Source organism: Acomys russatus, chromosome 23 (assembly GCF_903995435.1).
Source record: "Acomys russatus chromosome 23, mAcoRus1.1, whole genome shotgun sequence".
Lineage (NCBI taxonomy): Eukaryota > Metazoa > Chordata > Mammalia > Rodentia > Muridae > Acomys > Acomys russatus.
Genome location: NC_067159.1, coordinates 27,678,917 through 27,703,534, shown reverse-complemented (window position 1 = coordinate 27,703,534; position 24,618 = coordinate 27,678,917). Strand labels below are relative to the sequence as shown.

At 38.8% G+C, this 24,618-nt stretch overlaps 1 protein-coding gene and 1 pseudogene across 1 annotated transcript in view; one reads left to right on the top strand and one right to left on the bottom strand.

Annotated features, from left to right (window-relative positions):
* Ugt8 (UDP glycosyltransferase 8) overlaps window positions 1-24,618 on the top strand; it is a 61,745-nt gene that overhangs the window by 7,212 nt on the left and 29,915 nt on the right. The window contains exon 2 of the mRNA XM_051166028.1: window positions 11,416-12,239. Within this exon, the coding sequence (XP_051021985.1) occupies window positions 11,418-12,239 (822 nt within the window). The 5' untranslated portion in view covers window positions 11,416-11,417. The remainder of the gene's footprint in view (window positions 1-11,415; window positions 12,240-24,618) is intronic.
* LOC127206174 (zinc finger and BTB domain-containing protein 7B-like) lies at window positions 6,953-8,162 on the bottom strand (annotated as a pseudogene).

Here is a 24,618-nt window from a genome sequence, read left to right as displayed (position 1 = left end):
GATACGGATGGAATCCTTATTGGAACAGGAAAACATTCAAAGAAAAGCAGCCGTGCTTCAGTGTTAGCTTTAGTTATGCTTTCTGTCAGCTGGCCGGGTCACACCAAGAAACCAGAGTATTGATCTGGGGATGAATGTAATTAAAGCAAAGGCTTGCCTGTGGTATTGACATTCCATGTTGGACCTGTCATCCTAGGTCTGAGCCATGCTAGAGATATTTATGGGTAGGATGTAGTTACTTTCTCTGACTCTAGCTTTATCTGAGAAATGGTAATTATCTTTTAGAAAATAATGAAATATTATAGTCATACAGATTTATGTTTTGTTTTTGAAACAAAGTCTCATGTAGCTGAGGCTGGTTTAAACTCACTAACTATTTAGCAGAGGATGACCTTGCAGTGGTACTGATCCTCTAGTCTCCACTTCCCAGAGAGCTAGAATTAAAGGAATGTGTATAACTATGCCAAACTAGCTTAGCTTTGCTTTCTTTCCTTCTTCCTTTTCCTCTTTCTTTCTTTCCTTCTTTCTTTCTCTTTCTGTAGTTTACAAAACTCTTACATGTATGTTCTATCATTGTATTGACGTTCCTCAGGCATCTGGCGAGGAGGTGGTAGAATTTTACTATGTTCATGATACGAAGCTTCAGAGTTTTTAAATTACTTCTTGAAGTGACCAGTACAGTCATTGGGATTTCAAGCTTAAGACCTCAGTTTCTTGCTAGAGCTATGGCTGGAACTTTTCCCTGGTAATTTTTACAACTTAAACTTATTATATAAAAAAACCTCATTAATTAGTTGGTTGTGTATTCTTAATTCAGTTGATACATGCAGACTCATTAATTCATGTAAAAAATGAGCTGTGTTGTCACTTCTGTTGACTTGTCTTAGTGCTGTTTCATGGTTACCCAGTAGAGGGAATAGTTCTCTATTTTATCACCTGGATAACAGTAGCAGAATAAAAATATTAAAACGTGAACGTCAGCTGGGCGTGGTGGCGCATGCCTTTAATCACAACACTTCAGAAGCAGAGGCAGGCAGAGCTCTGTGAGTTCAAAGCCAGCCTGGTCTACAAAGCAAGTTCCAAACAAAACAAAAGAAAACAAAACAAAAACCACACACCTGATCTCCAGAAATTCTATGAACTTGACTGAATTAACAATCAACTCTTTAGACATTGCTAGCTTTTCAAAGCATCTCAGTGTCCAGCTAGAGTTGAACTGTAGCCCTATGTTTAAAGATTGTCCATTTATCAAGCCAATCAAAAGGTTACATAGTAAGTTCCTTAGGTACTTACATTTATTTTAAGAAAATTGTCCTTTCTGTTTTCCTGGTTGAGAAATAATTTGCTTCCCTATAAATTTGCATTGCTGGCTGCTTAACCATGTACTTGTCATGACTGCTTTAGGATTATTATAGTGTTGGCTAGATCCTGGCCTATATTGACAGTGCCCTTAACTTTATATGAATACCAGAAGTCCCATGTCTCTAAGCAACTTGTTTCAGAAATACATAAATTGGGAATCCCACACATCTTATGAAGTGTGTGTTCATATTAAAGTCTCTGTAACCTAAATTAGGAAATCAACTTGAATTCATTTCTCATTTGTAAATTTAGTACTCCATTGATCTAATCTGAACTGCTTTATGAACCAAATCAAACCTTAACAATTAAACTTACTCTTTTCCCTTCCATTCCTGCTTTTTTTCTGCTTTTATTTTACCCACTCCCACATATAAGTAATTTTCCTAGCTTTTTCTCAGTTTGTTCATAAATCCAGGTTTGAGCAAGTTTTATAATAGTAAAGCATGGTTAAGATTTTCAATTTGATAGTCTCACTTGGTAGGTTAGATAATTAGGCTCAAAGAAATAAAATACTTGAGTTAATTTGCAAAGATTATTAATAATAGAATTCATGGATTGTGCTATTTTTATTTTTTCTTCCATAATAAGTCATTTAAAATACTATTTCCATACTGCAGGTGTAAGCAAAGTGAAAAAGCAATCTCAGGTTCTCAAACATACTTCCAAGCCAAAAATCTTACGTACTCATTTACAACTATTTTAATTATATTTCAAAATGGATCTTGATCTAGTTGACTAAGAAATTCTGTTATCATAACGCACTAACAACATAAATCAATTCAGAGTTTGTGAAATGAATTAGATGAGAGGGAAAACCCAGTCCTAAAGGGAATGACAGGGAACAGGATGGCTGAGTGCTCCCTGCTGGAGTAGTATTAAAAGCTTTATTCATGTACTCTTGGAAACTGTAGGTCATCATAGAAGAAAGGCACTTATAAAGGTTTTGAGATTGTTCAGCTGCTTATTCTGTGTTCCTAGGATCCAGGGTTTACACTGCGCTTTTCTGAATTCCACAGCTATGCTTTAACTCAGGTCTTGCTGGTTTATACCCACGGTTTCTTCAGTTCTGTCACTTGTATAACTCCACACTGATGGGTTAGATTCTTATCAGTGAGTCTGATGGAAAATGGCACAGGAAGCTTCATTTGCTTATTTACAGTGCAGATTCTTTTCCACCCAAGCCACAGCCTATGTGCTGAAGAGACCTTGGAATTTATATTTTTACACAGGTGAGTCCTTTGGGCCCTAATAGTTGAGGGTCATTTCATTTAAATTTTGTGCTTTATTATTTTTAATATATTTATTACTATTATCACCATCATTATTATTTTGAGGTGGGGTCTCATTCTGTACCTCTGGAACTCATGGTGATCTCCCTACCTAAGCCTCCTGAGTGTTAGGGTTACAAACTTTGATGCCTAAAATAGCTAAATTGATCACTATCAGGCATAAGTGGATATGAGGTTCTGACTACAGTGTTTGTTGATACTCATATCTCCCTGTCCTCTCCGTAGCTTGCTTTTATTTTCCTTCCACTTGATGGTTGAGGAGAAACTGTGTGTGGACAGGAGCCAGCTATTGCTGATAAAGGAGAAGGGTTGAGTTTCTCATTACAGCTTTGCCACCTGCACTGTAGATTTTAGGAAAGAGATAGCTGTGGGTAGTTACAGTGAGGAGTGGTGACTGTTCCTAGCTTTCCTTATAACTGTTTTAGAAAGTATCACTGATAGTTGTTTTTTTTTTTTATTTCTTTTTATATAAAACAAGATCTGCCTGTTAGTTCTACTCCCAAAGAGCTGCATCAGTCTGATTTTCTTAGAGTAATATATTAGTATAAGAGATAATACAATATGAATATAACATTTTTCATCGTGGCCTTCCAAATTAGTTGTTAGTAATGGGTAATTTTTTCTTTTAAAAGTGATTGTGTTAGAAATTTTGACCAGAAATTTCTGACAGGAAGACTGAAATTAATTTATTTTTTTAAATTTGGGAAATAGACCACATTCTTCCTTTTTATTCAGAATTGTTGTCTCAAATCTGCAGGTAAACTTTGCATGCCTACAAATGATGTGCAAAATTAGAAATATTTTTGGTTGTTGTTTTGTTTTGTTTTTTGCTTTTTGTTTTTTCTGAGTAAATCAAAGCTAGAAACTTAGAAAAGTGGTACAATTTGAAAACCTAGTTATCTATTCATTAACTGCTGACAGTCAGTCTGTGTTTTGTCAATGTATAACTTTCACCCTGGTTACAGTTTAGTTAGTTCAGGGTACCGGACAGACACTTTTCATTTTAATTTTTTATTTTATTTCATTTTTTATGTGTATGAGTGCGTGGCCTTCATGTTTGTCAGTATACCACATCCATGCATGGTGCATTGGAAAGGAAGAGGGGGTGTCAGATCCGCCAGAACTGGGGCTACAGATGGGTATGAGCTGCCATTTGGGCTCTGGGAATCAAATCTTTTGGAAGTTCAGTCAGTGCTCTTAACCACTGAGCCATCTTTCCAGACCGCCTTCCCTTTCTTCCCAACTGTGTTTTATTCAGGTGGGAGCTAACTGTTAGCAGGAGTGGAGGCATACTTTCCTGAAAGGTGTGTTCGCTTCCCACCCCAAGCTGGGAAGCTCCGATTCAATGAAAGGAATTTTACTTTCCGTGGCTTTTTTGCAAACAGCTAGTCATGCTTTACTTTAGAACACCAGGTATTGCTTTCATGGGAAAGTAGTAACCATAGAAGTGCCAGTGGGTTTTTCCCATTATGTGTGTGTGCTGATTAATTTACTAGGTATTAGCTTTTGTCAGGTTCTTACCTTTTATAGGCTCGTTTCATAAAGTGAGGCCAACTGATTTAGTCTAAGTGAAGTAATGCTTTCTAGTCTCAAAAGCAAATACATGAACTACAAGATCAGAGCTATGAGGTGAGCCACTTGCTTGGTTTGCTTGGTGATTTCTTGGTTTTAGTACTTAAATGCCCATCCCTTGGGAACTCCCTTAATTATAGGAAGGCCAAGGTGATTTATTGTCCTAGTACTACAGACAGAGACAGTAGTGTCTGAGCAGTTAGCTCCTCAGAAACAGTAACATGGCATAAACATGGAGGAATAGCAATTTTGGCTCCAAGCACCTTCGTGGTTACACCTTTCTCGGTTCACTCTCTGGAGGGTTAATAATTACCACAGTCTCACAGCACCTAGGAGGCACACAAGAGTGATAACGATTAGAAATTGCACATAGCACTCTACTCCTGTGACCAGAGCCTTTAGGGCAGAAGCTTGGGTATTAAAAGCCTCAGTATGCTGCGTTCTGCCACCAGACCCCATACACTAGTTACAGAGACAGAAGTTAATAGCAGACATATTTTCACTGTGGCCATGCTAGGAGTCACTAGTAAAGGGGTACAGTGATCCTAAGTCCTTCTCGAGGAAAGTCACAGGAGCAATAGGTTTACAGGACAACGTTTGTGCCTAGAATTGTCTCCAGTCAGGGCCTGCCAGCCCTGGGAGGTAAAGGCTGCTCCTGCTTGCACTTGGGCAGGGAGGTGGAGAGAAGAGGGTAAGAGGCCCAGCCCTCCCTGCCCTCTGGAAGCAGGGAGGGAGTACCACCCCTGGGAGGAGATAGCACTCCTCTGCTACCTCCCCCCCCCCCCCCCCCCCCCCCCCGCCCCTTCCACGGTCAGGCATGCAGTTAGGCAATTGTGCCCCATTCTTATCCAAACTCCCATGACTACGCGTTGGAACTGGGTCTATAAGAACTGGGTTGGCTTCATCCTTATAGGCCCAGTCCCTCCGTCCCAGTCTTTCAAGCTTCACCTTGTTTCTCCTATCTACCCTTCATTTGCCACCCCCCTTTGCAAAATGTACTTCTGGGAAAAGAGAACAAGGAAAGAGTCTTTTAAGGGAAGCGCAATTCACTGCTTCACACACAGCCAAAATTCAGGAGGCAAGGGAGTAGGGCAAGGCTGTGGTCCTAATCCTCATCACCCTCAGCCTCCTAGCAAGTCATATAGTCAAAGTGGGACCCCACAAATCAGAGATAGATTATTGCTTCAGTTTCCTAGTTGGAAATGGAACCCCCACCTTTCCTCTCTATGTGTGTGTACAGTGTGTTTCATGTATTATTCTTTGGGTGATCACCCCAATCTAGAGAGCTTGTGCCTCAAACCTCAACTTGGAATTAGAATCAAGGCGCTTGGGGAAAGGAGTTGATTCTGATGCCAACAAGGCTCAGTGTCCCTGACTCCTTGTCTTATTTTTTTTTTAAATTTTTTATTAATTTATTCTTGTTACATCTCAATGGTCATTCCATCTCTTGTATTCTCCCATTCTTCCCTCCCTCCCCTTTTCCCCTTATTCTCCTCCCCTATGACTGCTCCTGAGGGGGATTTCCTCCCCCTGTATAGGGTATCAAGTCTCTTCTTGGTAACCTGCTATCCTTCCTCTGAGTGCCACCAGATCTCCCCCTCCAGGGAACATGGTCAAATGTGAGGTACCAGAGGTCGTGTGAAAGTCATACCTCACTCTCCACTCAACTGTGGAGAATGTTCTGTCCATTGGCTAGATCTGGGTAGGGGTGTAAAGTTTACCGCCTGTATTGTCCTTGGCTGGTGCCTTAGTTTGAGCGGGACCCCTGGGCCCAAATCGGCCTATCATAATGTTCTACTTGTAGGTTTCTAGGACCCTCTGGATCCTTCTACTTTGCTATTCTCCCATGCTTCTCTCACCTAGAGTCCCAATAGGATGTCCTCCCCTCTGTCCCAGGTTTCTGGTAAGTGAAGGCTTTCATGGGACATGCCCCTTGGGCTAGTTAGTATGCAGATATAAGTGAGTATATACCATTTGATTCTTTCTGCTTCTGGGTTAACTCACTCATGATCATTTCTAGCTCAATCCATTTGTCCTCAAATTTCGGGAATTCCTTGTTTTTAATAGCTGAGTAGTATTCCATAGTGTATATGTACCACAGTTTCTTTATCCATTCTTCTACTGAGGGACACTTAGGCTGTTTCCATGTTCTGGCTATTGTGAATAAGGCGGCTATGAACATGGTTGAGCAAAGTTTCTTGTTGTGTGCTGGAGCATCTTCTGGGTATATTCCAAGGAGTGGAATAGCTGGGTCTTGAGGAAGCCCTATTCCCAGTTTTCTGAGATAGCACCAGATAGATTTCCAAAGTGGCTGTACTAGTTTGCATTCCCACCAGCAATGAAGGAATGTTCCTCTCTGTTGCTTACTGTGGCGTCCCAGGTCCCGTGCTGCTCCAGCCCGGCCATTCACCCACCTCTTTTGTGAGGATTCAATGGCACCTTCAGCCTGTATGTTATGGTAGATGTCCTGTCCTCCTCCTCAGGTGTCCTTATGTTGTGACTGGGAATCTTGTGTGGACTGATTGCTCCCAGAATTGAGCCAGAGAGAGACGGAAGGTGTCCAGGTGGCCACTGGAGAGGTCAAAGCCAGGAGGGATGGGGTGGTGGGTAGTGCTTTGGCACATATCCTTTTGGAGCCTTTGGTTGCACAGCTCAAGGCAGTTCTGGCCCTTAAAATGGTGCTGCCAAGTGTTCCTTCCTTGGGGAAAGCTTTGTGGCACAGGTGGCACTCATGGGCCTACCCCATGGATTATCTTGTGACAGACTGGTAACTCCTGGGGGCATCTGTGAAGGGCATTTACACACAGCTTGTCTTGACCATCCAGGCCTGGTGCCAGGGCGACCTGGTGCATGGAACCCAGGTAGTCCATCAGGTCAATGGTATCTTCATCTGAGTCCAGCGTCTCTGATGATAGTGGGGGCTTATTGCTCTGTGTTAGCCCCTGGGCTAGGGGATATACCAGCTCCTCATCTTCTTCACTATCACAGACCTCATAGTTCAGAGGCCCCTCAGGTGAGGCAGCTCCTGTGGGAAGACTGTAGCTGTTCTCAAGGCCACTGCCCCCACTGTTGCTCACTCTACCAGCCACCTCTTCATCGTAGGTCAAGGGCTTGATGAGTACTGTGTGTGCCTCAGAATCCCCTTGGTTTGAAGAAAAGCTTTTCAGGGCTTGTGGCTGTAGCAGGCAACAAGTCGAGGTGGTGGTGGTGGTGGTGGTGGTGGTGGGTGGGGCACCTATGGATGGCTATCTTTGCCTTTTGGGTATTCCCCAGGTTGAGGCTGTGATGTTGGCAGAACAAAAGCCTGCAGGTACTTCATGTACTTTCATAGTCATCCTCATCTGGTCTGGGGGCTTCTCGCCCACTACTTTGTAGAATCTCCATGCAGGCAGCAATGACACAGGATTTCCGGTAGCTGGGGAGCTGGGAGTACAGCTGGCATGTTGATGCTGCTGGTGGTCACTGTGGCTGTGTAGGTAAATTCAAGCAGGGTACCCAAGGTATCGGGCCCTAAAAAAGTCCAGCTTACACACATTGGCCCTTCTTCTGCTGCAGCTGTCCTACCCTGTTCACAAACCAGAAGCACCCCTCCCCTTCCCCAAGAACTTCTTGAGCTAGAGGCTTCATTTAGCCAGCATAGTTCTGGGGTGGCATTATTCAAGATGCTGCATCCTGAGGGTGAGGGTCAGCTGGTGTGGATAGATGGCCCAGCTGCTGCTGTTCATTGAGGCAGCTCAGGAGCTCACTGCTGTGGTCTGGGAGTGGGATTCCAGTTAGCTAGCACATCCTCAGGCCTCCCCATCTTCTCTTCTCAACTGCAGAGGCACAGGCGGTGGGAAGAAGCCCACACCCTACTCTGGACCTAGTCAGAAGGCTCACTGCTCTTCTGCCACCCCTTGTTTCCTCCTGCTGCTCTCCTGCACCCCTGCCCGAAACAGGGAGCCATACATTCATCTGGTTCCCTCCACCCTTGAGTGCCCCATCCTGCTGTCTCACCTTCCCCCTTGCTTTCCCTCCATTCCTCCTCTCCCTGCCCCTGCCTCTGCCTCTGCCATTCCAATCCCCCCAAACCCTTAGAAATACGCTGTCACTTCCTGTGTTTTCATGGTCTCAGCACCCCTCCCCCTCACTCCATTCTTCTGCCCAATACAAACTTAAGCTTCTACCTCTTCCTGTAGCTAGTTCCAGCAAGGAGCATATGGGTTCCTCCTTCCCTTTGGCCCCTCTGAGCTCCTGCTAAGCTCCCTGAGCTTTTCCTACACTTTTCCTTAGCCTTTCTCCCTTCACCTGCCTCTCTGCTTTTACCACTGTGTCCTCCATGTCCTCCAGTCCACCTTCCCCTATAGAGTTTTTAACAGACAGTCTCCCTAAACACAAATGAGAATAAGGATAAGATATTATATAATAAGATCACTGTCCAGGGGATGAGCTTAGATGGTTCTGGAGCAGGAGAATTTCAGCGTTTGTTTCTAGCTGTGGTCTTTCCTTTCATATTCACACAGTAGGACTTTTGATGCTGGTGCTTGTGCTTAGGGGCTTCATAGCCTTTCATAATTGGTCTTGTATTTAAGTAGTAGAGCATAGTGACCTAATTGATGCTGCTTTCTTATAGTCACTGCTTTTCACTGAGGGCATGGGGAACATTATTTTTAGAAGGTCTTTTGCCTTGAGAATATTGACATTTCTCAATAGTAATTTTTGTAGAATCAATATTTAGAATCTGTACTTCTAAATTTTTTTCAAGGATGGTACTCATTAGCTATATGTAGCTGAACTATTAATACAATTTAGATTTTAGCTCTCACTCTTATTAGCCTCATAAAGCTGCTCATTAGTTACTGGTGAGTAGAGAATGCCCAGTAGGAAAACAGGGCTACATGTTTTTCATCTCACAGAATATTCTGCTGGACAGTGATATTCTAGAACATAAGAAGTTCATTAAAGCAAAACCCGTTATTCTTCTTAATTTGTAGTAAAGACTGAAATAAAATACTGAGATCAGAGTAAGAAAACACAGAGGAAGGGTTTGTTTCATCATCATCATTATTAATTATTCAGTTATTTATGATCAGTATGACTTTGAGTGTGATTGATGTACGTGCTAATTGTCAGTTCACCAAGTAGAAGAGTACCTATCTGCTGCCAGGGATTCATCATTAAGTATATCTTGGGTATGTACATAATGAGAGTAGACAGTAGTATTTATGGTGTACCTGCCTTTGCATTAGCCTCACCCCTAAAATTTATAGCATGTGTATGCAAAATCTCTAATTTTTTCTTCAAAATTGGAAGACAGTAACATCAGAGAGACACACAGTTATGAGGCAAAAGTAGTACACTTAAAACCCAGAAAGCTTTTTCCCCCCTCTAAGTTTGACTACTTATTTCATCCTATGTTGACCCTGTAATTAAAGAAAAAAAATGCTGTGAAAATAATGTTTTCTCTTTTTTACACATTTGTTTCCAAATCTATATAGTCATTCAGTCAACATTTAATATTTGTAATTCATATAAAACATTGCTTTTATTTCTCCTGGAGGTAAGAAAGGAGAAAACAGCTTAAAAATAGTGTATTTATTATTGTAAAAATACAGCTTATTTTGTGTGTGTTTATTTTAGGTTGCTTGCAGAGCTTACATATTGAAAAAGTATATTTGTTTCAATTGTGTTTAGATTATTGGGAATTTTCCTGAAGAGTATGGCTATTATACAATCATAAGCAAAAATAGACAACTGCACCATGATTTTTCATGTATGTCTAAATGTATTTTGTGTTGTTCCTTGAAATCAAAGTGTCTGGTTTCCATGTATAACTTTTTAGACTGTATCTCTGTTTGGGAGTCTAACCTAAGCCCATATTGGTTATAATGAGTAGATTTTGTATATAGTTAATAGCTCTCCTAAACATAATGTGTGTATATCTCACAAATGTCAGAGTGAGATTTTGTACATAAAATATTAACCTGAAAGTCTAGGAGAAGTGTCAGTCTTGAAGTGTATATCCATCTGATTTGAGGTCGGCGTGCTAGTTGAACGTAGAACATACACAGTATGGTTTGGGACATAATCATTCGCCAAACCCTTCTTCAGTATGCAGTTACTCTTGGACTTCTTTTTTTTTTTTGAAAGTCATTCGCTTGTGTGATGCCTCTAATCAATACATTATATAACAAATAAAGTACTGCATGAATACATAATGTCAGAATATCTAGTGTATTTAGTCATTAAGAAAAATATACTAAAGGTCATCTTACCTGTGAGAAGGTAAATACATTTTCTACATAGTTATTAAACTACTACTTAATTATTTCTTTTTGAAGCATGTGACCTCTCTTGGAAACTTTTAATCACAATTGAGAATTTTACCAGTAAGTTAAAATTATTTAAGTAACAATTCTGTACTGATATGCCTGAAAATTAAAAATTGCCACTCTTTGAGCTCAAACTATGGCACCAGCCAAGGACAATACGTGCAGTAAACTTCGAACCCCTACACAGAGCTAGCCAATGGACAGGACATTCTCCACAGTTGAGTGGAGAGTGGGGTCTGACTTTCACACGAACTCTGGTGCCCCATATTTGACCACGTCCCCTGGATGGGGAGGCCTGGTGGCACTCAGAGGAAGGACAGCAGGCTACCAAGAAGAGACATGATACCCTATGAGCATATATAGGGGTAGGAAGTCCCCCTCAGTCACAGTCATAGGGGAGAGGAGTAAGGGGAAAATGGGAGGGAGGGAGGGATGGGAGGATACAAGGGATGGGCTAACAATTTAGATATAATATGAATAAATTAATAAAATATATTAAAAATAAAATTAAATTAAAAAATTGCCACTCTTCCTGGAATTAGCATTGCCATTTATTAAGAATAGATTTTTTTAAATATTGTTTCACAGTGTTCAAAGAAGCACTATCATTTGTCTCTAGGTCTTCCAGAAGTTATTATCTGAAAATGATATCATTTCAGATTGGTCTTAATATGTATTATATGTTGATTTTTTCCAATTCTGTACTTAAATAATACTGTTGTTTTATATTTTGGGTGTTTTTGTAAAGGCTTCTTTGGAATATATACTAGGCTCATTTTAAAAAGAATTACATCATTTGCTATTTTGGAAAGTAAAATTGTTGTGATTGAATGGCTAGCCTCTATATACTCTTTTAAGTCATTTTCTGGTTGTCTTTGCAGCTATGAAGTCTTATACTCCATATTTCATGCTCCTATGGAGTGCTGTTGGAATAGCAAGGGCTGCCAAAATCGTCATTGTGCCGCCAATTATGTTTGAAAGCCATTTGTATATTTTCAAGACACTAGCATCAGCCTTGCATGAGAGAGGCCACCGCACTGTGTTCCTCCTCTCAGAGGGCAGAGACATTGCCCCATCTAACCACTACAGCCTCCAGCGATACCCAGGGATCTTCAACAGTACCACCTCAGATGCTTTCCTGCAGTCTAAAATGCAGAATATTTTCTCTGGGAGATTGACAGCAGTTGAACTCATTGACATACTGGATCACTACACTAAGAATTGTGACATGATGGTTGGCAACCAAGCTCTAATCCAGGGTTTGAAAAAAGAAAAGTTTGACCTGCTCCTGGTGGACCCCAATGATATGTGTGGATTTGTGATTGCTCATCTTTTAGGAGTTAAATATGCTGTATTTTCTACTGGTCTTTGGTATCCTGCTGAAGTGGGAGCGCCTGCTCCTTTATCATATGTCCCAGAATTTAACTCGCTTCTCACAGACCGAATGAACTTCCTGGAAAGGATGAAAAATACTGGCGTTTACCTCATATCCAGAATAGGAGTTAGCTTTCTGGTTCTCCCCAAGTATGAGAGGATAATGCAGAAATACAACCTGATGCCTGCAAAGTCCATGTACGATTTGGTTCATGGGTCCAGCCTTTGGATGCTGTGTACTGACGTAGCACTGGAGTTTCCGAGACCCACCCTGCCTAACGTTGTGTATGTTGGAGGAATCCTAACAAAGCCGGCCAGCCCACTGCCAGAAGTAAGGTTTGCTGAACATCTTGATAATTTTTTCCTAACTATAAGGGTCACTTTTCATTCTGAAAGAAAAAGGTTTGGTTAGTATCCCACTAAGAGCCCATACCTGATCAGCCCTCTTTACTTGTGGATCCTTTACTTGCCTGGAATTCGTCTGCTTTGGGTGAGTGTGCCTGATCAGTATGAAGAAGCTGTCTGTCATGTGTGGTCAACACACTGAATGGGAAATAGATTTTTAAGGATAACTATAGTTTATGAGTGGAATATATACTTAGCTATTTAGTTTTAACAAGTGTAACTTAGTTTGCTTTTAATTAAACGCTCTTTCTCCACAAGTAGTACACAGGGCTCAGTGTCTCATAAACTGTGGGAAAAAACCTGAACGAATAAAGGTACTTCTTTGGGAATTTATGACTGGAACATTTTCATTCTACAGTAGAAATGAATATTGATTTCTAAAGTAGGAAAACAACTAATTTAACTGTATAACAAATATAACATTGTACGAAAAGCATATCGTAGTGTTGTTTAATTTCAAAGACAGAATTAATGGTACTTTAAAAACATCTATCTGCTCAAACCTGCATGTGTTTTCTAGTTGAAGCATCAGCAAATCCATTGTTCTTCAGAAATCTTTTTTACATACTACTTTGTTTTAATTAGCTATCTAAGCTACCATGAGTCTCTCTCTCTCTCTCTCTCTCTCTCTCTCTCTCTCTCTCTCTCTCTCTCTCTCTCACACACACACACACACACACACCACACACACACACACACACACTGAGGGAGGGAGGGAGGGGAGAGAGAGAGAGAGAGAGAGAGAGAGAGAGAGAGAGAGGAGAGAGAGAGAGAGAGAGAGAGAGAGAGAGAGAGAGAGAGAGAGAGAGAGAGAGAGAGAGAGAGAGAGAGAGATGTGGCCCTGGCAGGGAACATTTAAGGACTGAAATCAGAGTTGAACAAATATATATATATATATATATATATATATATATATATATATATATATTCTGACTTAAATGTTGCTCAGTACTTGATACCACTTACAACAGTATTAGTGCTTATGTAATTTTACTTATTCTCATCTATGAAAACAGATACGTGTACAAATGGTTGATTTCCACTGTGGACAAATACAAAAGTCTTGACAGTTCCTCAATGAAGAGATAACTAGATTATCTCCTGTAGGTATTACATAAAAATGGTCACTGGGTAGTACTTTCTTCCAGTGGAATCAGGTGACTGGAATGTAGATGTGAGGGGTTTCTGGTAGAATCATTTGAGTGATATTTAAGAAATACCCAGGTATAGTCCATGTGACATGGAAGCACAGAAATAGCTGGCTTCATGTCCAGGGCATTGTTAGCCGCTTGAATTGATGAAACCGCTGGAGTGTCAAGGGCGTAGCTGCACACTTTAACAACTTTGAGGATGTGAATTAACCTTAGCTTAACTCTGCCATTGATGAATTTGTTCGACTCAGATTTCAATCCTTAAATGTTCCCTACCAGCATAACCTTGTGATGTGTCACTCTCCTACCTAAAGGTAGTTAAAGTCAGATTTTAGAAGCATATTCTCAAGTATTTAGTAAGCAAATTTGTGTGTATTTTAGGAGGGTCATTTATTTTTTTTTCTTCTTTTTTTTTTTTAATTTTTATTATTAATTTATTCTTGTTACATCTCAATGGTTATCCCATCCCTTGTGTCCTCCCATTCTTCCCTCCCTCCCATTTTCCCCTTATTTCCCTCCCCTATGACTGTTCCTGAGGGGGATTACCTCCCCCTGAATATGCTCATAGGGTATCAAGTCTCTTCTTGGTAACCTGCTATCCCTCCTCTGAGTGTCACCAGGTCTCCCCCTCCAGGGGACATGGTCAAATGTGAGGCACCAGAGTACGTGAGAAAGTCATATCCCACTCTCCACTCAAGTGTGGAGACTGTCTGACCATTGGCTAGATCTGGGTAAGGGTGTAAAGTTTACCGCTTGTATTGTCCTTGGCTGGTGCCATAGTTTGAGTGGGACCCCTGGGCCCAAATCGGCCTATCATAATGTTCTACTTGTAGGTTTCTAGGACCCTCTGGATCCTTCTACTTTGCCATTCTCCCATGCTTCTCTCATCTAGAGCCCCAATAGGATGTACTCCCCTCTGTCCCAGTTTCCTGGTAAGTGAAGGCTTTCGTGGGACATGCCCCATGGGCTAGTATGCAGATATAAGTGAGTATATACCATTTAAGTCTTTCTGCTTCTGGGTTAACTCACTCATTATGTTTCTAGCTCAATCCATTTATCCACAAATTTCGGGAATTCCTTGTTTTTAATAGCTGAGTAGTATTCCATAGTGTATATGTACCACAGTTTCTTTATCCATTCTTCTACTGAGGGACACTTAGGCTGTTTCCATGTTCTGGCTATTATGAATAAGGCTGCTATGAACATGGTTGAGCAAATTTTCTTGTTGTATGCTGGAGTATACCCAGAAGGAGAGTCATTTATAAGGTCACAGACATAGCTTGGCTCTTTCCACAGCTTCATAATTTCCCACTGAGAACAGTGCCCTCTGCCAGCTCCATCGGTTTTAGTCTGAGTAGTTACTCTCTTTGTCTTCTTACTGTTTTGTTTTTCCTCCACTTTCAATTTCTGGCATATTTCTTGAGTTGCATCAACTTGAACAACCAACTCTAGGTATACAAGATTATTTTATGCTGGCTTTTTGTGTGTGTGTGTGTGTGTGTGTGTGTGTGTGTGTGTGTGTGTGTGTGTGTGTGTTTTCTGTCTTTATTAAGATACTACATGTACTTTTTTTTAGTAGTCTGAGCTATCATTACTGCCTTGGTTCCCTCTGTTCGTCTGTATCTTAACTAGCTTGAATATTGTTTTTCTTCTTAAATTTAAAATAAAATAAGTTATTTTATATTCTGGGTGTTTTGGCTGCAGATAGGACTGTCCACCACATGCATTAGTTACAGGTGATTTTGGTGCTGGGAATCGACCTTGGGTCATCTGGAAGAGTGGCGGTGCTCTTAACCACTAAGCTATCTCTAGATCATATTTCTTTTAAAAAACAATTTTAGTGCTTTGGGTTTTGTTTTGTTTTGTTTTGTTTTTGAGCCTCACCAAATGTATTAATCAAACTGTTTTTAGAGTTACCTTGTCTTGGTTAACACTGGCTTGGCCTACTTTATGAGCTTATCACTACTTTTTCCTTCATTGGATTTTATGTAATAACTCTAGTGAGCGCGTGCCTCTAATTAGCAGCAGTTGCTGTGTCTGTTTGTTGGGCCACACATAGAACTGAAAACCCATGGTGTGTGTTATGCTGTGACATGATTAGTAAAATGGATGGTTTGGATTCTAAATGCTGGGTTAGTCTTTGAGTGTACCATCTATAGTATGGATATTTTGACAAATGTATATCATAATCTTTTTGAATCCCTCTTCTCTGTTGAAATTTTATATACTCAGAGAATATGTCTTCCCACTGAGATTTCTCTGGTTGTTTTACCAGATAAACTACACAATAGTGTTATAAAAGTCAACGAGTTTCTCAAGTGGTCATACAGTTACAGGATGTGCATATGACACTAAAACAAGAGGTCGCAGCAAAAGGCTGGTGAGAAATGTTACTTAATAACAACTATGCAGCTGTTAATTGCCTTGGTATTTCGTATTGGGAACATACATCTTTTCTGGATGTCTGGAAATGTTTTGACAGCATGAGTTTTACAGAGATTTTTAGAAGCTTTTATGATGTTTAACTGCAGAAATTATTGTGAGTATCTATAGTAGTTCATTTAGTAATTTTTTCTCTCTTCAAGATACAGAGAATAGACAGGGTAGCCTATTCACTTGTCAGATAGACTTAAAGAGTTTGAGCAACTCATCCAGGACCAGAATCCAGCAAGCCATTTGTAGCATGGTTTGCTGTGCTATTGATTAGTGTGTCAAGATGACTATAAGCTTTGGAATTCATGTTAATTTTTTACACATGTAACTGTGTACACGATTATACAGAAATAGCTGTTTCTAAAGTCTTATTTGATATTAGTAGTTGTGGGTGCTTAGTATGAGAACCAGTTGAAGCTATTATTTGGATACTTACGTTTTGAAGATTCTGTGTTGATCATAGATGTAAACACAAACACAATTTTCATAATAAAATGTTGTATTGATGTAGTGTGAAGAAATTGTTTACCTGGATAATCAAGTCATTAAAAAATGTTAGAAATGTGGTCAGAGAAACCACCTCTGTCCTGACATTGATGCCTGGATGTCCTCAGTAGGGTGCTAAATATTTGGATTAAGGGGAAGACATTTGGGTTACGTCATATCCTCGCCCAGGGTTACCTGTTGTTATTACAAGTCAGTGGAAAAGAAGGATGCCAATATTCTAAATGTTAGTTTTCCTTGGCCTAGAAACAGGTTTTTCAATAGACCTCAATTTAAATGTTCCCTTTGATATTAAATTTAAATGAAATAATGACAGGGAGTGAGTATAGCTTGTAGTAATTTTATTGGATAGTATAGACATGTTAATTTAGAGAGTCTATCCATTATTAAATTGAAATGTTTCCTAAGAGAACTTAGATATTTCCTCATTGGCTGCAGTTCTTTAGCTCTGCCAGGCTGCTGAGCTCTGTCAGTTTTCAGCTTCAGTACTGAACTTTCACAGCACCTGTTTATTAGATCTTCACTGTTAGTTTGACAAATTTTGTTTCCTTAGCATGAGTGTGGATACCTCAGAGGGTTATCAGTTTTGTGCTCCGGTGTTTGAACAGTATCAGGCCTTCGACGGATGTTTTTATTAGGTGAAACCCGAAGTAGCTGCCAAAAGATAATTCAGTTGGCAGTTGTTAAAGATTAAAACTACTGTCTCTTCCAAATGCATGTCTACATATTATTCTGCAAAGTAACTAAAACTTCCAGACCAATTATTTTAGTGAACAAAACTAGGTATACTAATGGTTTTGATTGATAAAACCGACCTGATGAGTTAAAATGTTTCTTCACTTTTTCTGAATACACACATAAAAAGGGTTGGTAGTGAAAGAGACCATTTGTTGCTGTCTGGAAAGATGACTTTAGCTGGTGTGCTCCTCTTTAGGTGCACCTCAGCATTGCTTTATCTCCCGGTGAAGAATACTGCTGTCATTTTCACTTTAACAGATCCCTGGCTTTTTTTTTTTTTCTTTTTCTTTTTCTTTTTTTCTTTTTTTTGTTTTTTTTAAGTTACAGAAATACAGTCATGGGGAGAGCTAGAGGAATGAGATAAGAAAAAGATAAAAAAGTAATAAGATCAAGGACAGGGTCATGCGACACTCTCTATTGCCATCTGGTCGTTTGCCAGAGTTGCCTCATGGAGAGAGAGCTTTGAGTAACAGATTTAATAGATTGGCCTCCTGAATAGTTTGAAAGGCTGTATAGTTATGAGCAGAATGTAAGAAAGCAGTGGTTTTACGGATTCAGTATTCAGTTTCCATTGACTCACTTAGAAGCTTTATGGTTTCATATGGTGATAAATGATCTAGCTTGTGACATGCTTCCAGGGTCTCTGGGACTAAAAGACTTGATCAAGCTGCGGTGGGTAGCTGTTCAAACTGAGGCTGCTTTAATAATACATTATCTCAACATCTGATGTTATGTTATTGTTTTAAGGATGGAGGTGAGAGAATAGCCATTATATACCATATTGATTGAAGTGCCAGATTTTATGAGTGTCACTTAGTAAAGATGTATAATCCCTATTACTGGGTGCCTAGTATAGAGTCCATCAGATTTACAAGATATCTTCATATTGTTACATTGGCTTTTGGAAAACAGAAAGTTGAGGACCATACTGATTGAAGAGACTATAACTTAATTCCATTTGTGCTCCGATGTTCCCCACAAAATGAGAGTTGTACAGGAAATCGTAGATTGATTTTTTTTTTTTTTTAGCAGTTTTGTTAGTTGACTACAACATTTTGACATTTATTTTGTAGTAATAAGCCAGAAGGAGTTTTGAACAATGCAAATCTATGAAGAAAGTAATTCAGGAACTGCAGGGGCCATCAGTAAATTACCATTTAATTTACCGATACAGATATTTTCTAAGTGGCATTGTAACAATAAATAGCCTATCTGTTGTTCCTGTAAGAGTTATTAATTAAAAGGATTTATTGGCATGATATGAGATCCAATTATATGACGAGATTCTAGAGTTTGTAATTGATATCACAAGCGTTAGCATAACGTTAAGTCTCTAGCCTAGGTGTCAATCCTTAAACTATTAGTGCACATTTGAGAAGTGCTTGATTAGATACTGATAAAACATTGAGAGGGATAAGGAAAAAAATTTAACTGATACTTCTGCCAGTGAAAGTTATAATAGTAAATTGCTATTGGTACGATTTACTTGCTCTATTTTTTATACATCCTCATTCCAAGGCAGATATTTTTAATTTTAAATTAAACTTGCTACTGTCAATGAATTTGGTACATTTATTTCTTAATGTGTATTTTTAAATGAAAAAAGAAACTTTTATTTTTTACTTTACAGTAACATGATAGAGTTTCTGGTACATTTTGAGATACAAGAAAACAGGAAAATTTTCAGGTTGCAGAAAATACCCAAATATTTTCTAAATTGGTCAATGTGACAAATGTACTCACTGACCAGTCATGTCTAATTTTTACTGCACTAAAGTCAATGCAATTAAAAGAAAGCTCAAATTCACAACTGATGCCTCAAAGTAATGACACGTACTTGATTCTTTTGGAATGAAAAATGGTTCTTGCTACTTCAATACCCAGAAAGGTGAATTCACATATCCACTAAAGAAAGGAAAGAAGGGAGGAAGGAAGGGAAGGGAAGGGTGTAGGCTGTGCTAGTTTGCCCTCCCATCAGCATTGATTAAATTCAGCATATGATATAATTTTTTTTTATCTTGACCATTCTGACTGGGATAAGATGAAATCCCCAAGTGGTTTTTATTTGTGTTTCCCTGGTGACTAAGGATGTTGAACAGTTAAGTGCTTCTTAGCCATTTGTGTTTCATATTTTGAGAATTCTAACAGTTCAGTACACCATATTTAAATTGGATTATTTGTTTTCTTGGTGTTCAGAGATTTTCTTTTTTTTTTTTTAGTTCTTTATTTTATATACTAACCATTGTCAGGTATAAATTATAAACACCTACCCCCTTTCTCCCGGCTGCTTTTCTCATCAAATGATGGGGTCCTTTGCTATGCCAAAGCTTTTGAGCTTCATGAAATCCATTTCATTAATTATTCATCTTAATGCCTGTGCTACTAGGGTCCTTTTCCTGTGCCAATGAAGTCACACCTGTTCCTTACAATTTTTTCTCTCTCAGATTCAGGATGAACTCAGATGTGAACAGCACATGCAAGATCTGCAAAGGCTCACAATAGACAAAATCCCACTACCGAGAAGGAACGGACATTAATTCCCATTCATAACCAAGAACTCATTTGTAGTTGATACCTGCTTGGAAAGGGAAAATCAGTTTTCTCCAGTGGGTGTACCCGATTCACACTCCACAGCAGGCCCCATACCCAGGAATAGTTGCCGAGCTTTAAACAATCTCCATGTTTTGTTTTTGCTTTTGTTTTTTTTTTTTTTTAAGAACATGAAATTGAGTGTATAGGGAGGGTTGGAGGTGTTGGAAGGGAAAGAATGTGATCAAAATATATAAAAATATTTAAATAAAAGGTAAATTAATTTCACACCCTCTAATTACAAATTCAAATCACCAAAGTGACCAACAAGACATTACATTTAGGAAAGTGTATATGCACTAAACTCTAGCACACCCAGTTTCATAAAAAGTATACTCCTCGAAGTCAAGACAGAAATTAATCCCAATTCAGTAACCGTAGGTGATTTTAATACCTGCTTTCTACAATAAACAGGTGATCTGGACAAGAATAAACAGGAACAGAATTAAATGGCATAATATATCAAATGGACCTAACAGATATCTACTGAACATTAAACCTCAAGCTAAAGAACATTCTACTAGCATTAACTAGAAGTTAAACTCAGTGTATTCTGACCACAATACAATAAAATAAAATCAACAACAAAAGAAACTCTAGTACACTGTTTTTGTTGTTGTTGTTGTTGTTTTGTTTTGTTTTTTGTTGTTTTTTGAGACAGGGTCTCTCTGTGTAGCCTTGGCTGTCCTGGACTCACTTTGTAGACCAAGCTGGCCTCGAACTCACATCAATCCACCAGCCTCTGACTCCCGAGTGCTGGGATTAAAGGTGTGCGCTCCCACGCCGGGCTAGTACACTGGTTCTTAACCTGCAGGTTACAACCCTTTTGGGACTGCATATCAGACATTTACACTACAATTCCTAGCAGTAGCAAAGTTAGAAAGTAGCAATGAAATAATGTTAGGATTCGGAATCACTGCAACATGAGGAATTGTACTAAAGGATAACAGAATTAGGAAGGTTAAGAACTATTGCCCCAGTAGTTGCACTCCTAGAGACAAAAAACTCAGTTCAGACAAATGTGTAATCAAGAAAGAAATAATTTTATTTTTCACAACACACAGGAGTTTTTCTTGAAATTTGATCTTATTAGAAGATCTGGAAAGGTAGTCCAGTGGTTGAGAGTGTGTACCACTCTCAAGGACAACCCAAATGATTCCCAGCACTTGTGTAATAAAATGGTCCATAACTTTAGCTTCAGGGAATCCAATATCCTCTTTTGTCCTTCAAGGGTACCCGTATACACATTGCGTATACTCATGCAGACAAATGGATATGCAAATAAGTAAAAATAAAGATGATCCTTCCAAAAAGAGAATTTGAAAGCATATCAAACCATATATACAATTTAGTTTCTCCTCTTTAAAAGTTGTATGTCTCATCTTTACATGATGGAGGCGTTTTGGAATAAGATTTTGTAAATTATCCACATTTTTACTTTTTAAGCAAAATTTCAGAATATAGAGAAATGCTTCAAGCTTTTAGAAACTTAATTTTATTTTGGCAAATTTCAGATGTATTTGTCGTTTTTAAAAGTTATATAAGCTTAGTTTTAAGTAAATAAGATTTGTCTATGAGTTTTTTAATATTTTCAAAATAGTAATTGATGTCATATCTAATTTGAATCCACTAGTTATAAAGACGCTATTTTTAATAGTTGAGATGTGATAGTCATTACAAAGAAGAAAGGTAAACATAAAGGAATTCACTTCTGCACTAGAGTACAATGGCCTTTTTCCCCATTTCAGTTGAATGCCCCAAACCCCTAGTTTTATTTTTTTAAGTAATAATGATATTTTAATGTAAATGATATAGTTCATCACACTAGATTTGCTTAGTAATAAATTTAAGCACTTTAAAAACTATCATCTACTGGACCCTATACTATGACTTAGCCTAATTGTGATTTTCAGAGAGTAAGTTCTTAAGCAGGAGTTAAGTTATCTTTCTCCCACCTAAGTTTTCTACAGCTGAAAATTATTACATTAGCTTTATTCACATGTTGTATACATAATCTGTACTTACATTGATAACCCCACTTTTTTCAGCTGAATGGGGCCTCAAAAGTTTATAATCCAGTATTTGAGTAATGTATTATTCCTTTAAGAAGGCAGTAATTGGCACTACTGGTTACTACCAGTTGAGGCTTTACACAGCTGTGTACTTAGCATTTAATCATGCAAAGAATTGCTAATGAGAAAGTCACACTGGACAAAGCACACCCAGTGAATCTGATACAATACCATCTTTGTTTGAGAAATATAAATAAATAATCTTCACACATTAGCAGTTTCATTAATAAGTATTTGTACCTGGTGTGTAAAGCAGATAGACCTTAACAAAATATCTTAAGCTACTGCTAGTGATGTATCATTATATTCCTTTCATACAAATCCAAGTTCTCTTTAAAACAAAACAAACCTTAGTCGTATTTCTGTCTGTATTTGACCCTTTACCTTTAATACTTTAATCTTTTGTTCAACAGCTTCCTCCCTTACATGCGTGTAAAGTATCTACTGGTCCCCCCTCCCCTTTCTGTCACTCCCAGAGAGATCCATGTAGCCAATAATCCCAGAGTAGAAACATCACTCCAGAACTTTACAGTGTGTCTCAGGTTGCCAAGTGCCCCCTTCCTTTCATCAGAAGCACCCTATCTCTACTGCTTGAATGGGCTAATCTGTAGCATTAAGTAATGGCAACTAAATTCATTTATTGCAATATGGTAAGGGCTGAGAGCAACCTAATGTATTACCTTTCGTGAAGTAGTAAATATTTTATGCTGAAATTTGAGTTCAAATGACAGTGAGGTGTTGAGTCAGAACAATCAATACGAGCAGTGTAATTAGACTGGAAGATAAATAGTAGAAGATGGTGGCTCAGGACAATTGGGTGGAATACTCGAGGCATCCCTGTATTTCTGGATGATTACAGGTGAAGGCTATCCCTGCAATAATTGGAATTCACTGGAGGAAGTAAATTCTGAGCTTATGCACTTCACATTTGAGTCGCCAATGTTTGTGATACAGCACATTCGACCAGTGGTTCTAACTTTCCTTTAAGGCTTAGGAAAAAAAAAAAATTGGCCAAACACATGCCATATTGAGAAGCTAATGTATGCGGAAAAGGCTGTTGTTAGGTTCTTTCTTTTTTGTCGTGTTTTGTTCTGGAACTTGGCCTTTGTAGAATGGATGTGCTACATTAATTGATACTTGCTTGTCCTGGGTTCTATAAACAAGAATGGGAGCCTGAGCTCAGGATCCAGGAGTTCGAGCCTCAGGCCTGCTACCAAGAACTGCTTTCATTTTCATGAGGCTAGGAAGTTCGCATGAACTTTCTAGATCAAGTTTTTTTTGTTTTTGTTTTTGTTTTTGTTTTTGTTTTTTTTTTTTTAGTAATCCAAGAAAATGATGGTTTTGTCAGTATTAAAAGCATTAGTTGTAGATCACTTGAAATATTTGTACTTAGAAATTATGGAGCATTATAAGAATAAAAGATTGCCATAGTGTTCAATGACAATTAACTTATTATTTAAATAAATATATATCGTATACTCAATGCAGACAGGTTGTGTTTTTAAGCAGCATTTAGTGGAGAATAATCTAGAGTTTAAGTACATTTCTTCTCCTAAGTCCATTAACCAACCCTGTTTAGAAATCTTACTTGTATTACAATTAAGAAATAGAAAGTAAGTCTGAACAACATTTTAAAAGATGGAATAATTGTTACAGTATCCAGGAACTAAAACTGATATTCTTAACTCACAATAGCCACCTTTAGGCCCCTTTTATATAATTTGCTTTAATTGTATATCTTCTAAAGATCTCAGCTATTTTGTCCTCAAACCCATGAAAGAGTCAAACAGTTGTAAAAGTAAAACATGACATGCTGAAGGCTAAAGGGACAGCGTCTATTCAGTTTAACTGTCAGAGAAGGAGAGAAGCTTCTCTTGAAAAACAAAACAATGTACATGATTCAAAAAGGACAAAGGCTTTTGGGACATTCAGTGTCATAGACCCAGAGGAGAGCATTAACCACAGTAGCACAACACATAATTATGTCCTTAACCTTGGAACTCTGGGCCGTCAGGGAAGGGAGCACAGCACAGCGTCCACAGGGGCTCCTTCAACAATACGTTGTAGTAGTTACTTTTCTTGTCAATGTGGCAAAATAGCTGACCTGGCATAAGCAACTTTAGAAGGAAGGGTTTGTTTTGACTCACAGTTTGGGAGTAGAGACCTTTATGGTGGGAGTGGCTTGGTGAAAGCAACTTGAGGCAGCTCACAACCATCTGTAACTCCAGTCCCAGGGATCCCTCGCCATCATCTGGCCTCCACAAGCTTTGCATGAATGTGGTGCGCAGGCATACAAGTAAGGCAAAAAGCCCACACACATAAAAAGGCTTAAAACATTACGTGGCATACTCAGGTAACCATTTTTATTTCTTCTCAAGTCTATGATGGACTTAAAGATCAAGTAGCTTAGTTTTACAATGAAGCTTAGTTATTTAGCGGTTAAGATATTTTTAGGTCTAGAGAGGTGTTTTAGTTGATAATGACAAGATGTGATAGATATTGATTTACATTCAGAAATTTAGTCCCACCAAGACAGGAAAGATGTTTTTTTCAAGGCTGTCAAAAACAAATAGTCAAAACACTAAGAATGTAACATTTATATAATTCCTGATTGTGTCACAATTCTTCTTGCTATAGGTAATCTATTATGTGTGTGTATATATATGTAAAATTAATTGTAAAAAGTTAATAGAAAAACAAACAAACAAATAAGTGGCTTAAAACACTCAAATGTCTAGTTTCAGGTTATAGATGAGTACTCTGGACTTATGTTGGTGAGTAAGTCTAAATTTTCTCACCTAAATACAAAGCCTGTGCA